General features: G+C 57.6%; 1 protein-coding gene across 1 annotated transcript in view; it reads right to left on the bottom strand.

Annotated features, from left to right (window-relative positions):
- The window catches only part of LOC132536644 (zinc finger protein 407-like), a gene marked incomplete at its 5' end in the record, with an annotated part of 55,511 nt that extends 31,784 nt beyond the window's left edge, over positions 1-23,727 (bottom strand). Inside the window, one exon of the mRNA XM_060184779.1 lies at positions 23,304-23,727. Coding sequence (XP_060040762.1) covers positions 23,304-23,727 — 424 coding nt within the window. The remainder of the gene's footprint in view (positions 1-23,303) is intronic.
- Between the last annotated feature and the right edge of the window lie 2,543 nt (positions 23,728-26,270).

Here is a 26,270-nt window from a genome sequence, read left to right as displayed (position 1 = left end):
ACACTCACACTCTCCTGCACTCACACACATACTCACATGTACACTCACACTCTCATGCACTCACACACATACACCCATGCACACTCACACTCTCCTGCACTCACACACATACACCCACATGCACAACACTCACACACATACTCACATGCACACTCACACTCTCATGCACTCACACACATACTCACATGCACACTCACACTCTCATGCACTCACACACATACTCACATGCACACTCACACTCTCATGCACTCACACACTCACTCACACACATACCCACACACACACACTCACACACACACGCACAACACTCACACACATACTCACATGCACACTCTCACACACATACTCACATGCACACTCACACACACACACAGCCCACACTCACATGCACACACTCACACACAGACGCGTGCGCGCACACACACACGCACACGCGCACACACACACACACACACACACACACACACACACACACTCACGCACACTCACATTCTTTCATGAATAATTTGAAAATTAAGCTGCAGAACTGACGGTCATATGCTCTCGGAGGTCAAGAAGGACTTTTTCAAACTTCACCACGTAAATCGAAGGAGAGAGAGGGAGGGAGGACGGGCAGGCCAGGGGATGAAGCAGCGGGAGTGGGCCTCTTACCAGGCGAGGCCCTGGGTTTGAGCCCCAGCACGGGGGAGCAACACAGACAGCTCTAGAACTCGGGGTACTGGAGCCGGGCCGTGGTGTCTCTCCTCTACCCGCACTCGACGGCAGCTGGGCCGGGGTGGAGACCCTAGAGCTCTCTGGGAGGTGGAGGGTGAGGACACAGAACTCGGGCTGGGGTGTGGAGTGGTGCTGGACCCTGTCGGCTTGTCACCGCTACTCTTCACAAAGGGAAAAATAGTAAAGATGAAGCAGTCTTCACAGGCTGAGACCTGTTCCATTTTCTGTGACTTTGACCAAAGTGCCATCCACTCTGGCTGCGGGCGATGGGGGACAGCCGGGGGCAGGCTCTGGCCACCACATTGTGAGGCCGCCACACCTCTGCACTGAGTGGACGGCTTCCCCTTTCTCTCCTGAGCTCTGCTTTTCTCACCCTGAGCAGCAACATGTCCGTGCGTCCGACCGTCTCAATGAAGTGGAAATGACGGGACAGAGAACGAAGCCAACTGCTGGGCCCTCACCTGGCAGCACGTCGGATACAGAGGTCAGGGCTGCGCCCATTTTGTTAGGAAGAGAGCGTGATGACACGCAGCTGGTTGGGAGAGGCAGTTCACATAGCTGAGGGTTAGTACAACATCTGAATTTAGGGGTCAAGGATAGCTCACAGGCAGGGTGTGTGCCTTGCCCGCAAAACACCTCATGTCTGAGCCCCAGCACCACATGGCAGGCACCGCAGCAACAGGAGAAGCTCCAGTGCTAGAGTGCCTCTCGCTCTGTCTCTCTTGCTGTGAATGGAATAGTTGGGTTGGGAGCAGTTCGGAAGCTCCAGCTTCCCAAAAAGAAAGGGTGGGGGAGGAGCGGAGGAAGGCCAAGAAGGACAGAGCTGAAAGAAGTGTGACGGGTGCCTTTATGGCCATGAAGAGCTGAGGTGAGAGATAGCCACTCAGGCTTGGGACCAAGACGGCGTCTCCAGGGGCCTGTGAACCTGCTCCCGGAGCCCTGAGTCGCCCACCTGCCGGGACACATGCAGCTGCTGAGTGGGCTCCACTGGGCAAGAAGCAGGCACCAGGTATGCTGCTGGGGACCCTGGGTGGGCGGCATGAGGTAACACAGTGCTTGACAGCAGGAGACTGGAGCCGGGTAAGACACAAGGGAGGGACAGGCGCAGCACCTTGCACAGCACCCAGGGAGCCCATGGAGGGTGGGCAGGGCTGTGGGTCTCTCCTCTCTCAGCACCCTACACCTCACCCAGGGAGCCCCATGGAGGGTGGGCAGGGCTGTGGGGTGTCTCCTCTCTCATCACCCTGCACAGCACCCAGGGAGCCCATGGAGGGTGGGCAGGGCTGTGGGGTGTCTCCTCTCTCAGCACCCTGCACAGCACCCAGGGAGCCCATGGAGGGTGGGCAGGGCTGTGGGTCTCTCCTCTCTCAGCACCCTGCACAGCACCCAGGGAGCCCATGGAGGGTGGGCAGGGCTGTGGGGTCTCTCCTCTCTCAGCACCCTGCACAGTACCCAGGGAGCCCATGGAGGGTGGGCAGGGCTGTGGGGTCTCTCCTCTCTCAGCACCCTGCACAGCATCCTGGGAGCCCATGGAGGGTGGGCAGGGCTGTGGGGTGTCTCCTCTCTCAGCACCAGGCACAGCACCCAGGGAGCCCATGGAGGGTGGGCAGGGCTGTGGGGTGTCTCCTCTCTCAGCACCCTGCACAGCACCCAGGGAGTCCCATGGAGGGTGGGCAGGGCTGTGGGGTGTCTCCTCTCTCAGCACCAGGCACAGCACCCAGGGAGCCCATGGAGGGTGGGCAGGGCTGTGGGGTGTCTCCTCTCTCAGCACCAGGCACAGCACCCAGGGAGCCCATGGAGGGTGGGCAGGGCTGTGGGGTCTCTCCTCTCTCAGCACCCTGCACAGCACCCAGGGAGCCCATGGAGGGTGGGCAGGGCTGTGGGGGTATCTCCCCTCTCAGCACCCTGCACAGCACCCAGGGAGCCCATGGAGGGTGGGCAGGGCTGTGGGTCTCTCCTCTCTTAGCACCAGGCACAGCACCCAGGGAACCCATGGAGGGTGGGCAGGGCTGTGGGGTGTCTCCTCTCTCAGCACCCTGCACAGCACCCAGGCAGCCCTGAGCTGGGTCCAGGTACCCCGCCTCCTCCCACGGCCCTGCGGCGCCTGTGCTTCCCGCCGCCCTCCACCCACAGTGCCTAGGGCTTGTCTTGTCTTCTGGAAACCTTGATGCTCTTGCTTCATGGGAAGCTATTACCGAAGCCACATTATTAGGAGAAACCGAATGATGAAAGGTTCGGAAAAAATTCCCGAGAACTTACACCTGGGAGGCAAGGCTTTGAGGAATAACAATGAGGCCTGATGAGTTTCTTTGGAAGAGAGAGAGGGAGAGAGAGAGAGAGAGAAAAGAATTCTAATTCATCAGTCTCTCCAGAAAAAAAAAAAAAAAAAAAAGGAAGGAAGGAAGGAAGGAAGACCCGCCGCTGACTAGCAGTGACAGTGCCTATCGGGGAGCGTCTCTTTATTTTACATGATTTGGAACCACCGGAGACAGATGTAATTTGCCATTTCAGAGTGACTTTCCCGTGTCTGTGGGCTGCGGGAGAGCCACTCCACCTCTCCCTGCCTGGGTGACGGGAGGAAGCAGAGAGGTGGCGCTCGGCCGCACGTGGGGGTGTGGGGCGAGGACTCAGGCCCCAGGCAGGGGCTTCAGTGTCCGGGGCTGTGGCGGCCTGTCCGGAGCGACGCTTTCCCCAGTGCCCACCCCCCCGGCCCCCGTCTGGATGTCTCTTCCTAAGGCCGGGCCCCAGAGACCAAGATGGCACAGGTGGCCTCGTCACCCCGGGTAGGGACACAGCTCACTGGGAGGGTGACTCACGCAGACTCGCAGGCGCTTGTGGGTAGGACCCCCGCGTGGGGCCGGAGCGGCTCAGGTCCCTTCTCCGGGGTCACTGACCGAGGGTCTTGTGACGCCTTCACGTCTGGTGTCGGGGAGCCGAGCTGGAGGCCCCGCGAATCTTAGCCGCGCCGTTCCCCTTGCTGACTTAGTTCTTCCAGAGTGACCTCACACCGTGGAAGCCCAGACAAAGTCCTGCGAGTGTGGGCTTCCGGGAGCGTCTCCCCTGGCCCCGCTAGGAAGGGGCCGAGTCACAGGCTGACCGGCAGAGAGGACAGGGCGGACCCCATCAGAGCATGTCCCTGCTCCCGCTGCCCTACGGCCACGGCTCGGAGCTGCCTTTAGACAACGGGTCCATGAAGGAGGGGCCTCCACTCCAGTAGCCTGGAAGCACTCGGGCAGCAGACAAGTGGGTTCCAGCAGCCCTTGGCGGTACCATGTGCCGGCGGCCCAGATGCACGCCCCCCACAACCCGTGGCCCCGTGAGGCTCCCCCTATGCGGAGCAAGGCCGGGCAGCCGGCGGGGATGTGCAGGGGTGCGTGGGGATGGGGATGGATGGCCACCACTCTGCTCCAACTCTGTTTCTGCTTGTGCTGAACGGACGTCACTCAAGCGGGACCCCAGTTATGTATGCCTGGCTTAGGTGCGGGCTGAGAACTGAGGCAGAACCCTGGAGAACCCTGGGCACGGAACAGCGCCAGCCCAGGATCCGTCACGGCCCGGGGCTGTGGGGACAGCCACGCCGTGGGTGTCACCAGAGGGGCTCTACCTTCACGCCACACGGCGTCTCCTGCTAGTACTCTCTCAGGTTGCACGGGGCCGAAACTGGGCTGCAGAAGGGAGCCTTCCGGTGACCCGACTGCACATGAGGTCCCCTGCGCTTACAGGGCCACCGCCGGGCAGACTGAGCTCTCCCAAGGGCAGGGGTGACGGTCCTGGAGTGACTGGTCCACAGCAAGCACTCAAAGGGTCTGGGGGTAGCCGTGTCCACAGCTGCATTGTGCAAACAGCCAGAGAGTGGACGCAGCCCAGATGCCCACCCAGATGACTAGACAGAGACGTTACGGGACGCAGACTCCGTGGAATACTACTCTGCTGTCAAAAGAGATGAGCGTGTGTCCGTGGGGACGAGATGGATGGAACTAGAGGTGATGCTGCTTAGGGACATAAGCAGAGAGATGAAGGACGGCTGCCAGATGGCTTCAGTCCCATGTGGACTCGAGAGACCTGAGACACAGGAACTTGCAAAGGAAAACAGAAGTAGATGAACTGCCCCGAGTCTGCGGGGGGCCTGCCGGCTCTCTGTGGGGGGGGGAGGGGACATGGAGCTCTGGTGGGGGTGTGTGGAGCTGGACCCTGTTAGCTGACTATCTTGTCACCCACTACTCATCACCGATAAAAAAATGGGGGGGAAGGAAACACTGGGCTGGAAGACACAGTCTACTGGACCACGTCAGTCTAACAGCTGTCAGCATCCCTTCCGCGCGTCCAAAGGGCTGGCGTCACAGTCCACGCCACTCTGCTCTGCAGAAGCTGCCCCCTTGGGGGACCCGTGAGGTGCTCCCAGGACCCCGTTCAGTGAGCAGCCAGGCCCCAGCCCTGAGGATGCCCTGCCCCAGGTCTCTCTTGCCAGCGCTTCCTCTCACAGGAGTGCAGTGTGGAGGCTTGTCAGGGCACAGCATCCTCAGGAACCCACTGAGACTGTCTGCAAGACACCCCTGGTGGTGACGGCTATGCTGCCCTTCTCCCTGGTCAGAGGCTTGTCCCCATCACAAAGGCTTCTCCCCAATCAGAGGCTTCTCCCTAATCACAGAGGCTTCTCCCCATCACAGAGACTTCTCCCCATCACAGAGGCTTCTCCCCGATCACAGAGACTTCTCTCCATCACAGAGACTTCTCCCCATCACAGAGACTTCTCCCCATCAGAGACTTCTCCCCATCACAGAGACTTCTCCCCATCACAGAGGCTTCTCCCCATCACAGAGACTTCTCCCCATCACAGAGGCTTCTCCCCGATCACAGAGACTTCTCTCCATCACAGAGACTTCTCCCCATCACAGAGGCTTCTCCCCATCACAGAGGCTTCTCCCTATCACAGAGGCTTCTCCCCATCACAGAGACTTCTCCCCATCAGACTTCTCTCCATCAGAGACTTCTCCCTATCACAGAGACTTCTCCCCATCACAGAGACTTCTCCCCATCACAGAGACTTCTCCCTAATCACAGAGACTTCTCCCTAATCACAGAGGCTTCTCCCTATCACAGAGACTTCTCCCTAATCACAGAGGCTTCTCCCCGATCAGAGACTTCTCTCCATCACAGAGGCTTCTCCCCATCACAGAGACTTCTCCCCATCACAGAGACTTCTCTCCATCACAGAGACTTCTCCCCATCACAGAGGCTTCTCCCCATCACAGAGGCTTCTCCCTATCACAGAGGCTTCTCCCCATCACAGAGACTTCTCCCCATCAGAGACTTCTCTCCATCAGAGACTTCTCCCTATCACAGAGACTTCTCCCCATCACAGAGGCTTCTCCCTATCACAGAGACTTCTCCCCATCACAGAGACTTCTCCCTATCACAGAGACTTCTCCCTAATCACAGAGACTTCTCCCTAATCACAGAGGCTTCTCCCTATCACAGAGACTTCTCCCTAATCACAGAGGCTTCTCCCCGATCAGAGACTTCTCTCCATCACAGAGGCTTCTCCCCATCACAGAGACTTCTCCCCGATCACAGAGGCTTCTCCCTAATCACAGAGACTTCTCCCTAATCACAGAGACTTCTCCCCATCACAGAGCCTTCTCCCCGATCACAGAGGCTCCTCCCTAATCACAGAGGCTTCTCCCTGATCACAGAGCCTTCTCCCCATCACAGAGTCTTCTCCCCGATCACAGAGGCTTCTCCCCAACCACAGAGACTTCTCCCCAATCACAGAGACTTCTCCCCGACCACAGAGGCTTCTCCCTGATCACAAAGACTTCTTCCTGATCAGAGACTTCTCCCCAATCACAGAGACTTCTCACCAATCACAGAGATGCTTGGGCAGAGCACAGGGAACGGGGGATCCTGCACTCTCACTCATGTTCCCCCTCTGGCCACAGTTTCTGTTTTCTGACGGCCACCCTATTTATCAGACAGAGACAGAGAGAATTTGAGAGGCAGATGGAGACTGAGAAGGAGAGGCACGTGCTCGGACCCTGAGCCGGGAAGGGAGCCCTTCAGGAAGGGGCATGTTCTCACAGACGGGGCTCAGGACACGCAGGCTCAGGACGGTGCAGGTGGAATCAGAGACTTGTGCACAGGCGGGCTGGCCGCTCTCACGGAGAGAGGGCAAGACGTCATGGCACCAGAGCTTCCCCTAGTCCCTGGGGACCGCCCAGGTGGTGCTGGGGCCAAGATCTGAATGCACGGGCTGGCTGCGGAGTGGTGGGTTGTCTCTTTGGCCCCTGCATTTATCAGCCTGCTCAACGCCCCCAGTGATGCTGAAATAAATAGGCACGGGCACTTGACTAAAGGCACCGTCTGCCTGGGTGTTTCACACACCCAGCGTGGTTGAGAGAGGCCTCATGTTCCAGCCTTGACATCACAACCACAGCCCCCTGGAGCTAGGCGGTGGTCTGCCTGGTTGAATGCGCACCTCACCATGTGCGAGCCCCCGCTCCACACTTGCAGGGTGGACGCTTCAGGAGTAGTGATCAGGGCTGCAGGTGACTAGGTGTCTCTCCTCTTTTATTATTACTGTTTTGTTGCTTTTTTAAAAAAAATGATTTATTTATTAATAGAGACAGAAATTGAGAAGGGGGCCAGGGACACCTGCGGCTCTGCTTCAGCACTCGTGCAGCTTCCCTGGAGGTGGGGCCCAGGGGCACACCTGGGGCCCGGGCAGGGAGGAAAAGGGGACCCTGGCGCTGCCCTGCTGATGGGCACCCAGCACAGAAGCGGAAGAAGGGAGAGGCGCCCGCAGAGGAGGCAAACGGGAGGCAGCTCCTCAGAGCAGCCACCTTGGTCCCAGGAAAGAGAAAGGTCAAAACACAGTCATTAGAGAGGCTGCCAAGGCTTGCAGAGGCCTCATTAAAATACCACCCTGTGGGGCAGCAGGCAGACCCTGGGGTCCTGGGAGGGGCGGGCAGGGGTGCTGGAGAATTCCCACCAGCAGGAGCACCTGGCCCCGGGTTCAGGGAGGCCAGGCCCAGAGCCAGAGAGAGAGGAGCAGCCCTGGGATGCGGTCACAGAAGCAGGCTCTCCGCCAGGAGCAGGGTGAGAGAGCAGCCCGGGGATGCGGTCACAGAAGCAGGCTCTCCGCCAGGAGCAGGGTGTGAGAGCGGCCTGAGGGGCGCCATAGTCTCCATCCCGCTCCAGAGTCCAGCTCCGACACCTCCCCTCAGCCCTGCGTTCAGAAGTGAGGTTTCCTGCAAAGTGCTGGTTTGTTTTCCAGTCTGCTTCTTTATGAAGACATGCATCCACTTACTGCGAGAGGGAGCGTGAGGGCAACTCTGGCGGAAGATGGGCCACAGCTCCAGGACCTGTGGCGTGTGGGCAGCAGCTCCCACGGGCCTCCCTGCCCCGCCACGCCTTAACTTTTCAGTTTTTAAATACTTTTTTTTATTATTGGGTAGAGACGGAGAAATTGAGAGGGGAGGGGGGTGTAGGGAGAGAGGCAGAGAGACACCTGCAGACCTGCTGCACTTTATAAATGGGGTGTGTCCTTATGTAAGGAGAGAGGGGCTCAGAGCATCACTCTGGCCGTGGGACGCTGGGCAGGGAGGACACTCAGGAGCCCACCTGCGGCCCTGAGCCGTGGCCCAGGGCCAGTTCCTCTTCCTGCCTGGCTGCCAGTCCCCCCCCCGCCACTCCCCCACCCCACCCCCCCGTCTTCAGGGCTGGAGGACAGATAGCTGGAGTGGGGGTTCCGGCAGATGTGTGCCCACACCATGGCCTGAATCAGGGACAGGGTGTGCAGTCACAGGGTGGTGGTGGGCCGCCAGCACATCTCGGATCCCAGAGGGTCCCAGGGAGGACTGCCTGGCCCCTGGCCTGGGTTGCTCCATGGGGGCCAGCAGACACCCGGGGGCCACTCGGGCCCCTGCCGTCCATTCCCAGGGCTCCGGACTCTGCCGCTGGGAAGCCCATCAGCGCCGGGACGGCTGCCCCCACCCCCAGCCCTCGCCAGCGGGTGCTCAGGAACTCAGCTTGCCGGAGAGGGGGCAGGTGTGGAGCCCACACTGCCAGGAGGCTGAGGGGTTGCAGCTGACAGAGGTGGCTCCCAGCTTATTATTCCCAGACCTTCACAATCCCAAAGAGAAAAACAAACCAGGAGGGTGGGTGACGGAACACGCGTTAGCAAGCTCAAGGCCCGGTTTATGGCCCTGGTCCCCACCCGCAAGGGGGAAGCTTTGTGAGCAGGGGTCTCTGTCCCTCCTTCTCTATCTCCCCCTCCCTTGTTTTTATTTTATTTATTATGTTTTTATTTTTTGGCCTCCAGGGTTATCACTGGGGCTCGGTGCCTGCGCTATGAACCCACAGCTCCTGGCGGCCATTTTTTTTTTTTTAACTGGATGGGACAGAAAGAAATTGAGAGAGAAGGGGCGATAGAGAGAGAGAGTAAGAGACGCCTGCAGACCTGCTTCACCGCTTGTGAAGCGACTCCCCTGCAGGTGGGGAGCTGGGGGTTTGAACCAGGATCCTTGCGAGGGTCCTTGGCTTCGTATGTGAGCTTAACCCGCTGCACCACTGCTTGGCTTCCTCTCCCTCCCTTCTCAATTTGTCTTATCAAAAAAAAAATTTTTTTTTTAAGGCTGAAAAAGCTGTGGTCTATATACACAACGGAATACTACTCAGCTGTTAAGAATGACACTGCCGCCGCCTTCTCCCCTCATCTTGATCATGCCTGGCTTTGTTCTTTCCTTTTAAGCCAGCTGCGTCCTGTCCTGGGAGACATGAGCTTCCCCAGCAAGGGCTGCAGAGCCAGCAGGAGGCCGCGCTCTCACACTGTCAGGCTGCAGGCGCCAGGGCTCCAGGCCCTACTCCCAGCACCACCCTAAGCCAGAGCTGAGAGGCGTCCGGGGGGAAATTCCCGACAAGCTGCAACTCAGGAGCTGCTCAGCTGAAGCTGAAAGTGGTGAACCCAGCAGCTCTGTAGCTCTCCCTGGCCACACGAGGCCAGCGGTGACTCCAGCCGACGCCAGGTGACTAACAGGAGTCACTAAATGGAAAGCAAAGGAGCTATGCGGCCAGAGTGGCAGGAACAGGGACAAGACAGAAGGCTATTTCCTGGAAGGCCTGGGGACAGGACACGGGACAGGACACGGGACAGGAGGCAGTCAGCTCCCGGGCGCCCCCAGGGGCCTCTGGCTGCCGCTGCTCAGTCCTCAGGTGAAACATTACTGGGACTCCCCGCACTCGGACAGACACTTTTCCAGCTCGAGAAATCTCTGAGAGCTTTAGTAGTTATTACCCAAGAAGGTTCTCACTTTGCATGACTAAACACAAGGGAAGAGAATTAAAGGGGTCCTTAGATCTAAATCTCCATGATGACAACATAGATTACTTGTTCAAAGAGGAAGCTTAAAAAACCGTGACATTATTTCAGCCATTATTCCCCAGGCTATCTTGTTATTTTCACTTAAGAAAAATCTTGTTATTATCTGCCACATTTGTATCCAGATCATTCCGTGTATTCATGTATTCAATTTTTAATGCGTGCCTAGTACAAACCAAGTCACCATAACCATGTTTAACTTGGGGTTTCAATTCAAGAAAACAAAAAAGCCGGGAAGCTCGTGGATTATTAGAAAGCACGCATTAGCATTTTTTTGAAATGCAATTATTAACACGTGTTTTATTTCGCGAGGAAACGTGCAGGCTGAACAGGCTGAGGAGGCTGAAACGGGCAAAGAAACGGGGAGCCAAGGGTCCGCTTCTTTCTGACGGCATGAGGGCAACACAGCTGGGGTGCCCAACCCCCAACTCCAGCAGGCGGCTGGCCAGGCTCTGTGTGACCTGGAGACTCCGTATTCCATGCCACGAATCGCGATTCTGAGTGGGGGGGGTCTCAGCTGGGGAGGACAGGCGGCGGCAAGGGGCTCCCTGCCCTCTGCCTACTTGGGCCTGTTTCATAAAGCGAGGCGGCAGGTTTCCGAGGTGCTCACCGCGCCAGAAAGCCCAGAAAGGCTTCTGGTCTCAACAGGCACAAGGAAGCAACCAGGCAGGGTGCCTGCGAGGGGAATTCAAGGCCCCGAACCGGCGCGCACTGGCGGGCACGTTCACAGGACGCGCGAAAGAGCGAGTCTCAGCGGCCCAGTTTCCAGTGAGAACTTGGGGCTGGACCCTCCCTGGGGCCTCTCCCTGGCTCCACCCCAGCACCGAGGGGGCTCGCACAAGGCGGCGACTGTGCCCCTGCCCCACCTTGCCTGCCAACCTCAGATTCCCTGCTAGAGACAAGCCCGCTTCTGTGCGGGGCCCCAGATGGGCAGCCGGGCGAGGCCCATGTCGAAGGCCACTGCACTCAGCGCCAAGGCTTGTCGGCTCTGGTTTCCGGGCTGGAGGTGCCCGCCCTCGTGTCTCCCGCAAACAGATCTTTAATTCCAGTCACAGGGTGCAGGGGCGGCCTGGTCGGAGCGTTTTCTCGCCTCTCTGTCATTTTTTACACCCGCACCCCGGCTGGCGCGGGGACGAGACAATCTCACGTGCGATCTGCAATCTTCCAGGGTCCTGAGCTACTGGCCATACATCGCTGATGGCAGAACTACACGGGTTGCGGCGCCATAAAAATCAATAAATATTAACCTTTCCTGGCACCCCGTGCACGGACGCTCTATCAATGGCTGTCGGGGAACGGAGCCCGCGGTGATGGACCAGCTGCCGGGCCAAGCACCGTAACGGGATCAGAGATCGATGTGGATTAACACGTGTTTTAAATAAAAACCACTTCAGCAGCTTTCAGTTCCAAGCTCGAGGCGAGGGCGCAGGCCCCCAGCCCCCAGCCCCCCAGCCCCCAGCCAAGTGTGGTCCCACCTCCCAGAGTCCGGGCTCCTGAGGGCTGATAGCAGCGGGGGACAGTGACACCCCTGCCTCAGGCCTCTCCTCTTGGCCCTCTCCCAGCCCACCAGCAGGAGGCCTGGCATAGTCCCGCTGCTAAGAATGGACCCTAAGAATGGAAGCCGAGGGGAGGGACTGAGAGTCCCCTCACACAGGGACCCCTCCGGGGAGGATGTTCAGTTCTCGGGAGGGGGCTCGGCCCGCCAGCTCCCGCCCTGGACAGCACTGTGCAGCTCTGCCCCTGCCTGCCTGCGGGCGCCAGTCATGTCCCGGTGCTGCTCTGACTCCCTCAGCAGGCAGAGTGCTGACCGCACAGTGAGGCCTCTGAGTGCCCAGTGCCTGTGAGACCTGGCGTCCAGGGGAGGCCTGGTGCTGACGCCTCCTCCCTCCCTCTCCCTCCCCAAGTCTGGAGTGGTGAGGCCCCCAGCAGCCCCTGCAGCTCAGCGAGGCCACCCAGGCACCCACGTGCTCTGGAGCGCGCACTCCCCGGGGGCTCACAGCCCGGGCTTCCTCCACAATGCTGGGACACATGCAAGACAGAGACGCCACGCCGCCCTCCCAGCCTCTGTGGGTTCACTTCCGGCCTCCCCCGTGCTCCCTGCAAGGCCTTAGCAAGATGCAGAAGACACAGGAAGGTCGGAGCCTCGCGTGGCCCCACGTTCTAGACACATCTGCTGCCGTTGCTGCTCTCGGTCCTCTGTGGACGAGACACGGACACTCTGGGCAGATGCGGGACTGCCCTGACAACCACACTCCTCACCCTGCCTCCCTCCTGCTAACAGCTGCCAGTCTCTGGGTGGCCCTTACCCAGACCACACCACCATCTTGCAGAAGTCGCTGGGGCTGAGGACAGGCGGCCGTGAGGAGGGACGAAGCCCCAGCCCTCTGCCAGCCCCTCCACTTTCTCAGTGAAAGAGCCAGGGGACCACCACACCCTCCCTGCCAAGGCCAGAGGTCCCCCGGGCTTGTCTGTGAGGCTGGGAGCTGCCTTGCCGTTCGCCAGAGGGGCAGCCCTTGGAACCACCCCCCAAAGCACTGCTTCCGGGCTCCAGCCCTGCAGCTTGGCTAACCCCACTAGCCCCGGGAGCCCCCTGCATCCTGACCCCAACAGCTGGGGGTCGGGGAGCAAGGGCAGGATGAGCCGGGCTGGGGGGGGGCAGTATCACGGGCAGCACAGCCCGAGATGCCTGGCCTGGACCAGATGCACCAGAGAAAGTGGGCTTCTGCTCTGGACTGTCTGTGTCACGGCAAGGCAGGCGTCCAATCCAGCGAGCTCTCTCTCCAGCCCCCAGAGCACGCGGCAGCCGGTTTAAGAGCTGCTTCTCTACTGGACCATCAGAGGCGCCACGTCGCAGGGAAGGCAGAAAGCATTTCACTCCCAGACATTTCAGGTATGGGGAGGGGGAAAAAAAGCCAGGCGAGGGTGGACCAAGACTCAGCAGGTGGAGCCTAGGACACTCACGAGTGAGGTCCTGGGTTCGAGCGCAAGCACGGGAATGCCAGGAGAGCGCTGTCCCCCACCCACCCCCAGGGAGTAAATAAAGCTTTGCCAAAGATGCCATCTTTTTGTTCTGACACAGTGAAAAGGAAGGAGGTTAAACATCTCTTCACACACTTGCAGGTAATCTGCATTTTAAAAGGCCTTTTTCTTAAAAAAAAAAAAAAATCAATTTGAGGGAAGTTTCTGTGAGTCAGGAAATTTCGGCCCTCGGAGGGAACAGTAATCACATTAATCCTGCATCTGTCTTCTGCACTGCAGATATGTTCTCATAATTGACTGTGAGACTTTGTTTGCTCTGTTCCCCTTCCTGGCTTGTTTTCCATGTCTCACCTAACCCCGAGGTCATATAAATATTATGAAACTTGTCGCCATCATCAGCTGACTGTGGAAGAATTGCAAATAAAAGTGACTTTCAGTTGACTATTTTTAGAACAAAGATATAACGGCTTTCTTGGTAACTCTTTGACATTTCTCCTCCTCCTCCTCCTCCTCCTCCTCCTCCTTCTTGCCTAGCCACTTGGTGATTCAATCATGAAATGCCCGGGGTTGGCACGTAGACTGGAAGGCTTTCTGGGCCCGGATCATCACTGCATCTCGGAACATCACCGTATCCGGAAAGCCTCACTTCCTATACTCTGCTTGCACTTTGTGTTTCCAGATTAGTTTATCTTATTTTAAGATTTCTTTGTCTAGGTGAGGGAGAAAGATCTGAGCACTGCTGAGTCTCTCAACGTGTGTGTTGGGATGATGGGGGGTGGAAGCCCGGCCGCAGGCACGCGAGTCCTGCACTCTGCTACCCAGCGACGGGCGGGCGAGCTCTCCAGGGCCCCGTGAGCTGTCTCTTCAGGCACCGCGACGACTCTGACACACGTCTCCTTACCGTGTATGGCAGGCGGGGGAGGAAATGCGAGAAACGTGCATTGAGGAGGAGCTGGGATAACACTAAAGCACTACAAACAAATGAATGAATGGAAGGAAACAAAGGGGGCTGGGTAGTGGCATACTCGGCTGAGAACCCCTGCTGCAGTGCACAAGGACCTGGGTTCAAGCCCCGGGTCCCCGCGGGTCCCCAACTGCAGGGAAAAAGCTTCATGAGGGGTGAAATAGGGTTGCAGGTGTCTCTCTGTCTCTCTCTATCTCCACCACCACTCTTACCATTCTTGACTTCTCTGTCTCTATCCAGTAAATAAATAAAACATTAAAAAAAAGTAGCATATTAAAAAGAAAGAAAGAAAGAAATTAAAAAAGAAGCTGAGTGCAGCCTGGAATGTTCCAGCTGTGCCCAGGGACTGTGAGCTTAGACTGACAGGGACTCAGAGGCCACACGGGCTCCTGTGCTGGATGTGAATAGACACGGGCCCTGGGGCAGGTCCATGAGGTTTACAGTTAATGGTGTTTATAGACTTTCCTCATGTTTGGGAGCTACTCTCTGCCCTGACCCAGCTTTCTATCCCTACTCTCAACTCTGACACCATCTCCCTAGAGAAGACTTTTAGTCCACCTGAATCTTAGCTGTGGGGCTCAGGCAAAAATGACTAAAGCCAGGGACCCCTTGGAACAGACCTAAAATAGACTTTCTAACGTCTCTCCACCCTATGACCCCTGTTCTCATCTGCTCTGTCCCTACTTTTTGGTTCCTGTTTATTAAACCTCTTGTCCTGCTTTATATCTCACTGCCCTCCAGGCACCAAGTTGCAGAGGCTACTGTTTTGTTTTCAGACAGAAAGCGCCGCTGTGAGCAGCTGTCAACAGCTGTGACGGGACCGTCAGAGCTCAGCTCTCCTGCATTTCTGCTTTCCCAGTGGACCGACTGTCGGAAGCACGGCTCACGGAGCCAACAGTGAGAGCCATGCATGAGGTGTGGATGGCCAGGAAGTATTTTAAGAACTCCTGCTCAGAAAGACGGACAGATGGACAGAGGAAGGGTGCCGACATGCTGCAGGCGACGTGCTCAGAGGCACCCTTGGGCTTCCTTTCTGGAGCAGAGGTGTCCGGGCACCTGAGCCTGCTTTGACGCTAGGAGCATGTCACCCTGCGATGCCAACCCTCCCTGGGGCTTGAGGGTACCCTTTGTCCCTTGTGCTTCGGGCCGAGCTGAGGACATGGCCCCTGCCCACACTTGGCCTGGCAGGCCTGGGCTGCTCCTCTCTGCTTGGAGGTGCTGGGCAACGCAGACAGTACTTCCAGGCCCAGCCACTCTCCTCATGGCCCTTCCTAGGAAATTGGACCCGGTGGGGACGCTGGCCCCTCTGCGTTTCCCTTCCCCTGAAGTTCTCAATTCCCTTAAGTGGCGATTGTTTGAGGCGTAATTAGGGAAGGTGAGATCTACATTCATCCAATAAAACCTAAATATTAAAAAGGACAGAAAAAACCAGCTGGGCTACCAAGGATGAACGGGACGGCATTTAGCATTTGGAAGGGGCTGCAAAGTGCTGAGTGAGCAAGTGGGCGAGACAGACAGACAGACAGACAGACAGAGAATAAGAATAAACAGGACAACATTTAGCATTTGGAGGGGCTGCAAAGTGCTAAATGAGCAAGTGGGCGAGACAGACAGACAGACAGACAGACAGAGACTGAGGATAAACGGGACAGCATTTAGCATTTGGAAGGGCTACAAAGTGCTGAGTGAGCAAGTGGGCGAGACAGACAGACAGAGACTGAGACTGAGACTTGCAGGAGGAGTGAAAGAGACAGAGCGTCTTAATCACCAGAGGCTGATACCACAGCGTGAGCGAGGGCTGCTGGGTAACCCCCGCAGGTGGCCGGCGCAGTGAGCTGCATTCTGGGTCCAGCACGGGAGGCCCGTCATAACCGCTGTTCCTCCCCTGCACACTGTCTCTAAGCCCGTCATAGCCGCTGTCCCCTCCCCTGCACACTGTCTCCAAGCCCGTCATAGCCGCTGTCCCCTCCCCTGCACACTGTCTCCAAGCCCGTCATAGCCACTGTCCCCTCCCCTGCACACTGTCTCCAAGTCTGGTCTGGCAGCAGGAGCGCTCACAGGCCACAGGACAGAGGCCTGGTAGGTCTCCCCATCCCCGGATCTTAGCGGCCATAGCAGGTGAACCACGGCGAGCCTCATCCCCGACCAGCTGTGAGCCAAACACCAACTGCCCCGGGTCTGGGTGGATGGAAACTTCACTGACGCCAGGCCGCTTTGGCACCTGTGTGTTTGGTGGCTGAAGAGATGCCCAGACGCTCAGATGCCAACTGCTGCCCGAGGGGCTGGGGGCTCGACGGAGACCGGACACTGCTTCGGAGGCAAAACCGTGACCAAGCCAGATGTGGCAATACCAAGCCCACTCTACCGCTTCCGAAGGAGCGGCCCCGGTTGTCCCCTCAGCTCACAGAGGCCTGAGGGCAGAGGCTGTGCATGGCCAACAGCCATTTCTAGTCGGGGGGCTGGGGCACAGACGCAAGGTGGTGAGCCCTCAGCCAGAAGGCCGCAGACTGGGCTCGAGGGCCCGGGTGGGGTGGGGTGGGGTGGGGTCACTCGGGCATGACCAGAGCACCCGGAAGAGGGGGCTGACTCCAGGCCGATGTTTTATTCACTCGGCACTCAGCAGAGCACTTAATAAATGCCAGGCGCTGCTTTGCTCACCTTACCGATATGAACTCGTTTAGTCACGCCGAGACGGTCATCACTGAAAGATTAACTGACAGGGACCTGACTTCCACAGGCAGCAGGGACTGACTCCATCAGTCGGAGATGCAGATTCTGTTCCAGCAAAGGGAATCCTGGCCGGTGTGTGCCCGGCACCAGGAAAGCTCGCAGAGGGACACTTATTCTCAACGGTGCGCCCGTTGGCGGGGTGGGGCCTCCTGAAAGGCAGTGCTCCCCGAGACGGTGCTCGTCCGAGAAGAACAGCAGATGCCACACTGCGGGCGCCGTGGAGGGCTGACCTAGGCCGGCTCCCGAGGGCCCTGGCCTGTGCCGCCGTGAACAGGGCCGGTCTGAGTGTGAGCCAAAGGTGCGGTTTCTCCAAGACTGTTTCTCTGCGGGTCACATGGACACTCCAAACAGCAAAGTTCCCAGCTCACTTACGCTGAGCTTTTGAATCACACAGACCGCCTAAGCCAGGCACAGCAAACTCCCCTCCGCTAGCCGTGCTACACCAGGCCACAGAGCAGTGGTGAAACGGGGCCCAGGAAATCAAGGGGAAACGCACACGCTCCGTTAGGGGAATTTAAGGAGGAAAATTAAAAACCCACGCATGGCCGATCTGAGAAGCTGCTGTGGTAACGGAGAGAGAGAGAGGAAATGGACTCAAGCTATAGGGCCAGCCGGCCTCAGCAAAGCCCCCCAAGTGCTCTGCGGAGAGAGGGCGGTGCTCCCAACAACGGCAAGAACTTGCGGCAGCAAGAAGGGACCTTGGGCTGACCGCAAATCGTCAGAGCCTTGAATGTCAGACGCCAAAGGACAGGGCATCAAGACGACGACGCAGCCTTTCAATTCTATTCTGATTCAGTCTTCGGGAAAAGAGGGAAATTGTTTCAGATGCTGTATCAAAAGTGCAAACCGTACAAGGAGAACACCGGACTGGACTTTGATAACTGAGCTTCCTTGTCGCTCTGTGTCGATGCTAAAGTTCTAGCTCACGGCTCCGACCATCGGGAAAACGACACGCCTTCTGTCAAGAGTACACTGAATCGCCTGGCGGGAGTAACTAGGAGGAGGAGGAGGCCAAGGCACTGAGAGATACCGGCTCCGAGACAATACAGCGAGGGGAAGCAGACGTTGCCACAAAGACAAGAGCCACGCGCACGAGCTGTCTCTCTCAGGCATGTTCTGAGCCGAGGGCGGGCGCAGCCGACTCAGGGCCCCCAGGGCTCTCTCCTTCCCTTCCTCCCTCCTCCCCTCTCTCTTTTGTGGTGGTGCCTTTCATCCGTCCATTTATATGTGTGTGGAGCGTGTGCTCCCGGGGCTTTCATATTCTCTTTATCAGAGAGACGGACAGACTTTCACCGCTGCCCACGGGTGTCCACGCCGGACCCACCGCAAGGTGTCCACGCTACCCAGTGAGCTCTCTTCAGCCTCTCACCATTTCCTTTACAAACCACAAAAGAAGTTAGACTGCCACCCGCCTCGGCTGAGCCTGGCCCCCGTCGTCTGTCCGTCGTCACGCAGCCGGGATGTGAGGAGCACCATTCTGGGGAGCAAATAAAAGCCGAGCGCACTGACAGCTTGGCTCGACGGAGACTCTGGTCACTGCCGCACTGTGTCGCTCTCTATCAGCTGAACTAGATTTCAAGGCCAGCGCCAGGCGGCTCTTGTCTCTGGGCAGAGTCAGCAGAAGGCCCGCTCTCCACCTCAGCGTTCTCCTCACGGGAGGCTGTGGAGAGGTGGGGTCAGATACGCATGTGCAGGGTGTATATTTTAATATATAAATCACATTGAATTAAACAGTCGACGGAAGGTCTTTATAAAACTAAAGCCGCATCAATTACCTGATACAGATCATCCTGCCCCCCCATAACTTTCCACAATCAATTTTTCGCCTTAAAAATTTTGATAAATGAAGTTGTCATGAGAGATAAGATCACAATTTTGTTTTCCTTTTTTTTTTTTTTTTTTTAAAAAAAAAACAACTCTTTTAAATTTCAGAATCCAGTGTGTGTGTCTGCGGCAGACGCCAGTGCAGATAAGGCCCCCAGTTTCCTCGCTGATGAGGGCGTCACTGCTGGGTGCCCCGTTACCTTGTGGGAGCAGGGAGCGGTGAGAGGACATTTCCACAAGGTGCTGACTCCCAGGGGCAAGTTGGACCTGGACAGGCCTTTGCAAGAAAGAACAGCCCGCTTTCCTGGGAGTAATGAGAGGCCACCTTCCCAGACTGCCCTGGGAGATAGTCCTGCTAGGAGACGAGGGGGCCAGAGACCCGGGACTCAGCACAGCAGCGACCTCGTGGGGGGACGGGACCCTCAGAGCCCTGCGGGCACCGCCAGACGCGATCCCCCCAAACTCTGCTTCCCTTGCATGTGCTGACTTGTTCCAGATACTGGGAACCCACCGAGGGCTTCGCACAGTAGTAAGACACAGGCTGGACAGAGCATTCTGGATTCATAGTCTCTTTAAAACCATCATCTGGGGGACCGGTGGTGGTGCACCTGGTAGAGTGCACACATCACAGTGCAGAAAAAGACCCGGGTTCAAGCCCCTAGTCCCCACCTGCCTGGGGGAAGCTTCACAAGTGGTAAAGTAGGTCTGCAGGTGTCTCTCTCTCTTCTCCATCTTCCCCCTTTCCTCTCAAGTTCTGTCTCCTCATCCCCCAAAAAAGATTTAAAAAATGAAAACAAAAACAAACAAACCAAATAACAAAGGCAAAAAATTGCCACCAGGACTGGCAGACTTGCCGTGTGGACACCAAGCCTCAGCAATAATCCTGGCAGTGACAAAAATGGATGAGTGAATAAACGAGGGGTCTGACAGCTTCCGCAGTGAAGGAGGAAACTCAGAACAGGGCCAGACCAAATCCGCCGAGCCTCACCTTCCTGCCCCGGAAGAGCTGAGGCGGCTGGCTCTCCCAGCTCTGAGCGGGGCCGGGGCCGTGTCGCCCGAGGGCCACAGGGAGAGAAGCACCATCCCTGGGGACACAGGAGCCTGCGGCACAGATGCGAGAGTCCACGCTCACAAGCCCCACTTGAAACAAGTGCACAAAGGGTCATTCTGGCCTGTCCCCTCCCTCCTGCTACTCGACCAGCAACGACGGGGCCCGGCGTCTTTCTCTGTGAGGGAGGATGCCACCATCCTGGTTCCGAGGGACCAAGCGAGCATGGAGCGGAGGGTGTGCTGCATACATGTGGGGCGCAGACTATGGGGTCCATGACCTTGAGAGGAAGTAAAGCCGGTGGTCTGGGAGATGACGCAGTGGATAAAGCACTGGATTCTCAACCATGAGGTCCTGAGTTCGATCCCTGGGCAGCACATGTGCCAGAGGGATGTCTGGTGCTTTCTCTCCTCCTATCTTTCTCATGAATAAATAAATAAATTCTTTAAAAAAAAAAAAAAAAAGTAAAGCCAACCTGGCTTTGAGAGGCTGAGAGAACTCCGTGGCTATCTTTGGGGTGCTGGCTGGGGGCCCGGGACTTTGGTGGTGGAACCACGTGGTGCGACCGTGCCTCTGCTCTTCTGTGACCTCGGCACCACCACTGACCCACTGGTGACGCTTTACACAGAAAAGATCACTATAAACAAATCTCTATAGTTTCCAAAGTTCGTTCACATGTATTATTTAATATTAACTTCATGCTTGAAAGGCTAAACATTCCCTTTTCATTTTGCAGTTGAGGAAGCAGTCTGAGAACGGGCGGGTCGATCAAAGGCATAATACCAGCCACTGGTGAAGTCAGGGCTCTGAAGCCCACCTCTGTGCTGGGCTGCGCATGCGAAACTATGGCGATGAACTCAAGCTCTTTCTTCCTCTCTCTCTTTCTTTTTAAATAATGTTGTACCGAGGCACTACCAAACACGTTTTCGAGTCATGTGAAGTTTCAGAGACCCCCGACTTGTAAGGCCTCCGTGATCAGGGTTCCCCGTCTTCCAGGATGTAGGGGCGCAGGCTCGTGCCATCGAAAAGCCCTGGAGCCACACCGCTGTCGCCCTCCACACTGCAGTCAGTGCCCACTCAGACAGCCGACCTCGGGGCGACCCATCCGTAAGCATCAGTCAACCGGACTCACACCTAGCCAGGACACTCGTGCCAGGAGATTTAATGGCTTGCGCAAGCTTGGCGCGGGCATGAGCGCTACTGTTTCTTCCTGTGGGATAGTGTGAAGTAAGAGTGGCAGAGGGGTGACCCGGACGGATGCCCTCCTCCTGCTGCCGACGCCGACGCCGGGAGACGCCAGTGCACCCAGGGTGGTCACGGAGAACACGCCATCCAGGCACAGACCGCACCTGGAGACACTGCTGCATGTGGAGTCACCAGGTCTTGAAGACCCGGCCGGATGTGAGCGCATCATTCAAGAGAAGAGAAATGAATTGGGGGGGTCAAGGACTCAGCAAACAGCACCTTTGCCCATGCGCGCCTCAGAGAGGTGATTTTGGAGGGTCATGCTGTCTCTGAGAACTGCAGGCGGACAGACAAAAGGCGCTGGCAGTGTTTACAGGGAAGAGCACCAGTCCTGCGCTGAGAGGAGTAAGGGGCGAGGCTAGAAGGCTGAGGAGAGCGCAGGCAGCACTGCAAGATCAGAGCTGCCTGGCCCCCGACGCAAGAGGACACAGCCTCACCAGAGAACCAGGGCCTCAGACGGAGTTTGAGAGAAACAAAGGCATCTAGCAGCAGTTAAGGGGGGGGGGGGGGGGGACGTAAATTAACCCAAGGATGATGTCTGAGGTTAAAGAATCAAAGTGGTGAACTGTTAATTATTTTCGGAAGTCTTTTGTTAGGGGTGAAGCATTGGGAGACTGGAAAACAAGGAATCTAGTCTGAAGGTTAAAAAGAAAGAGGGGAGAGGCTGAAAATTACAGAGCTGTAAGTCTAACATCTATATTAGGGAATAAATGTGAGATGATACTTATAGATGAGTTTAATGATACATTTGGAGAAGTACAATTTAATAGGAGTGAGTCAGCATGGATTTACCAAAGGCGTCTTGTCAGAACGAATTTCCTTCCTTTTTAGGCTGAAGTAATAATTGGTTTATGTAAGGCAGCACCAATGAGAAGCTGTCAAGGTTTTCTGAGATTTTTGGACCTTTTCATAAAGTGAATTATTGTTCAAAGTGTCGTGGCATGTGTCAGGGGATCCAGCTAACAAAAGGGGTTTAAAATAGAAGGCCAGAGAATTTGGGAAGGGACTGAATTCCAGAAGGCTCTGCGGATCGGAACACTAACGTTCTTTTAATTAACAATGAAGAAAGCCTTTTATATTAGGAAATCTGGATGTACCACTCGATGAGAGGGGCTGGTTAGGTTACAAAGGGCTGCAGCTGCTTGATCTTAACTGGGGTAGATTAAGCAAATAAACGGGCCCAGAGGACGGAGATGGAATGGAATCTGCCCGAGTAAAAAGGGATGCACTTGGATAGAATTCAGGAATCAGTTAAGTATAGCTGAAGTGGAACTGAATTAGTGACCATTAGAGAGAAAGGGCTCGGAGTTTCGCTAAGAGTCAAACTTTCCCACTCTTTTCTCCCAACAGGGGTAAGAGCGGTTAAGTGTGACACGCTCAAAAGCATCAAAAGCCTGATTATCTCGGGGGGAGCATGGATGCCCCAATGTCTGGGGAAGGGATGGCAGATTCCGGCGCTCTGGCACTGCACAGCTAATAGCGTAACGGCCCTTGCCAATGACTGAGTCTTCGCAGACAAGAACAGGTGAAAAGCCCATCAAGTTCAGGGAGACGTGAGGGACCTCTGACAGGAGGGAAGCAAACAGAGGAATGCAGGGAGCCGGGGTGGCGCCCACGGGAGCTTCCTCCCCACCCCACGGCGCCAAGCCAGCGTCGTCTTCGGGAGAGACAGAGGCGGTTTTGCAGTTACAGCCCCAGCTCTGAGGAGAGCCGGCCCTCTGTCCTCCAGCAGGGAAGGACCCTGTCGTGTGCCCGCCCGCCGCCGAAGGGGAGTCAGACGGCAGTGCCAGCGGCCCCGAAGCCCCTTCTGAAAATGCGCTCGGCGACAGTTCTCAGGGCTCAGGGACACAGGGCCTGGCGCACCCTGAGACTGACTGTCCCCTTCTCCCTCCAACATGCACTTCTGCAATGGGCCCCTGGCGCCACCCTGTCCTCGCCCGCCGGGCTCAGGAGAGGCGGCGGAGCTGCCGTGGCCTGTGCGGACACCTCACACCGGCCCGCGGTGCACTCGAATCATCCCTGAGGCCACCGCAGCCCAGCAGCTCCGCCATCGTGGCTGAGGCCCCACCGTCCACCGAGATGTCGACGGCGCTGAGATCCCCCATCCGGCTGTCCGGCTGTCCGGCACCCACAGTCCCATGACCGGCCGTGCAGAGCAGGGAGATGGCGACGCACGTCAAAACACAGACCGTCTCGGAGGAGCAAAGCGACTGGGGCACAAGGGCGGCAGCGCAGCTGGGTCTGGGGCAGGTGGTTCTTACCTTGGTTGTGGGGGGCCGTCATTTCATCAGATCTGCTCCAGGCCGCCTGGGCCCAAGGAGGGCCCGACTTTCCCACCAGTCCTCGGCCGGCCAGGGCCCGGCCCCTCCCCACCCTGTCAACACGCATCGCGGCCACGGGCCGAGAGACGGGCCCGCCCTTACCTGCGTGCAGGTAGGCCAGGTCCGGGTTCTCGATGTCGGGGTGCTGCTCCTTCAGGTGGTTCCGGAACTCCACGGGCACGTTGGTGCCGTACTCGCACTTGGGGCAGTTGTACATCTTGACGCCCTCGTGCTTGCCTGTGTGCAGGATGTGCTTGCGGATGTTCTCGGCGCAGTTGGACCTGCGGGGAGAGGGAGACGGGGGCCGATGGTCTCGGCGACACGAGGCACTCGCCGCCGGAAGAGCCGGGCCGCGAGGGTGGCCCGCCCTGGTCCGGCCGGCTTCTCGCACCCGGGGCTCCTCTGGAAGTCGGCTCGGCCAGAAAGACAGAGCCCAGCTCTCACGACGCAACAGGGAGTCGCCCCGGCACCACTCGAGGGCAGGGCAGCGGGGCGCCTGGTGCTCAGGGCACAGTCCTCCCAAGTTCTGTGGAGGGAGTGCCGGTGAGTCGGGATCTGAGACGGGGAGGGCGTGCTACACCCAGGGAGGGAGGGCGGCGCGCTGTGCGGGCTTCCAGGACCGGCCAGAGAGAAGTGACCATTGCTCTGACAGGTGCCCCAGAGCCCCCCGGCCCCAGACAGGAGGGGACGCTGGGCCCACTGCTTCTTGCGGGGTCAGACACTCCAAGCTGGAAGTGGAGAGGGAAGGGGGAGCCGCCCTCTCCTCTCGATGTCTCTGTGGTAGAGACAGCCGCACCACCCTCTCTGTCTCTGTCACTGTTGGACTGTAACAGGAAAGGCTGAACTCAGATGCAGGCGGCTGGTGGGTCATCTTGGAGCAAACAAGACCCAGACCGGCCTCAGCCCCAACTCCTGAGTGAAGAGGAAGAAGGGGCCCATCGTCTATAGAGAAGGCTCCGTGCCCAGGGAGGGCAGGGGGGAGGCTGGCTGACCCCCTCCGCACAGGGTAGGCTCCGGGGCGGCAGAGTGACAGAGGAGGATTTCACCAAGAGGGCAGGTGCTCCGGACATGTGCCACCCAGGAGCTGCAGCCTGGGGAAGGCCAGAATGGCGGCGTTTAGTGGCTGCAGGAGGGCCCAGACTCAGCCCATGCTTTCCCCTCACGAGGGCGGCAGCGTGTAGAGATGTGCCAGGCAGGCTGGGCTGGGCACAGGCCTGGGCAGGCACCAGCCCACAGACAGACACAGGGCGGCCTCCCTGCCCAAGCACTCCGTGTGCAGACACCTCACGGGACGGGGCCCCTGCCCCAGGCTGGCGCAGTCAGCTGCAGGGCCGTGCCCAGGCCTGAGTGCCCACGGTGTCAGGATGATTCACCCACACTTCATTCTCTAGGTGAGACCATGGAGGGCAAGAACAGCATCTCAGCTCCTTCCGGCTCGCAAGGGTTCTGACAAGTCACACGCTTGCTGGTTGGGGACCTGGACGAAGGGCCTGGGGGACCACCCCAGGTGGCGCAAGCTCCCCCCATCCGCCACCAAGCTGCCCCCCCCCCCCCGTGTGACTCTGTCACTAATGCAGAACCACCAGGGGCGGGGGCAGCAGAGAGTGCCCGTGTAGCCTGAGGGCCTGCCAGAGGCTGTCCTGGGACCACATGGGTGGCCTGAGTGGACCGAGGGGGACTGTCCCCGCAGCCACTGGCCCTCCAGGGCTCACGAGGTGTCTGAGAGCAGGGGCTCGGAGTGCAAGGCCAGGCTGTGTTCAGGGACTCCCCACGTCACAAGCCAAAGGTGCCAACACATTCCTTGGGGAACAAGAAGGGGCTGGACAGTGTCTGAAATAGGAGAGCGAACGCCTGTGCGTGGCAGTTGTGCCTCACCAGGACAGAGGTGACAGAGGCGTCCGGCGGCCTGTCACACAAACTGCTCTGCCCCTGTGGCTGCCGACAGGCGGGGGTGTGGGCTGAGTCTGTAGACCTGCTGTCCACAGAACCGGGCACCCTGAGCCCACCCTGCCTGCTTGAGTGGGCCTCCGCTGGACTGACACCAGGCTGTTAGTGACCAGCCAGAGCACTGGGGCGGGGCGGGCCCCCAGCACTACTGCCAAGGAGACGCCAGGAGGGAAGAGGTGACAGAGCCCACCTCCCACAGGCCCAGGCTCCCTCTCTGGCACCGCCGCAGCCAGAGCCGGGCAGTGCACTGGTGTGTGTGTGGGGGGATCACACCCTATACAAGTATAGTTAAGAAAATCTCATAGTGGCTGAAAGTACCTTTTTTTTCTAATGTGCAATCTCAACCTCGACATTTACTGCACTCCTTTATAAAGCATTAGCAGGGTGGGGGTATTTCACTTATTTGGGGAGTGGAAGAGTAGTATTATGAGTTTTTTGTTTCAAAACTAGTCCTGTTACACAAATAATTTTCATCTTTGAAAACAGTTTCAGAAAGAGAAAGAAAGTACAATTTTAAAAGTGGGAGTGGTACTTGCGATGAGCGTGACATGTCGGTTTGGGGTAACTCGTGGCTTAGACCCTCTGAGCACCGTGAGCGGGCTACATTCTCAGCAAGTGGGTGCAGGAGTCAAACAGCATATTCCAAGGAGACATGGAATAACCCATTTTTTAAAAAATAGAAAAGTAATCAGAAATGATGTGAATGATTAGGTCGCAGATCCTTGAAGCGGAGCTGAAACAAACAGGAGTCACTAGGAGACCAGACTGAACTCCCTGAGAAGCGTCAGCCTCTGGGGAGCAGCCAGAGTCCCAAGGGAGAAGGTCTGAGCATGCAGGTGTGTGTGTGAATGCTGCGTGCTGCGGGTGGCCGATCACCTGCCGGGGAGAAGGTCTGAGGATGCAGGTGTGTGTGTGAACGCTGCGTGCTGCAGACAGCCAATCACCTGCCGGGGAGAAGGTCTGAGCATGCAGGTGTGTGTGTGAACGCTGCATGCTGCGGGAGGCCGATCACCTGCCGGGGAGAAGGTCTGAGCATGCAGGTGTGTGTGTGAAAGTTGCGTGCGGCCAATCACCTGCTGGGGAGAAGGTCTGAGCATGCAGGTGTGTGTGTGAAGGCTGCAT

This window comes from Erinaceus europaeus, unplaced genomic scaffold, assembly GCF_950295315.1.
Source record: "Erinaceus europaeus unplaced genomic scaffold, mEriEur2.1 scaffold_714, whole genome shotgun sequence".
NCBI classification, from domain to species: domain Eukaryota; kingdom Metazoa; phylum Chordata; class Mammalia; order Eulipotyphla; family Erinaceidae; genus Erinaceus; species Erinaceus europaeus.
The sequence above is the reverse complement of the archived record's forward strand: the minus strand, read 5'-3'. Positions and strand labels throughout refer to the sequence as shown.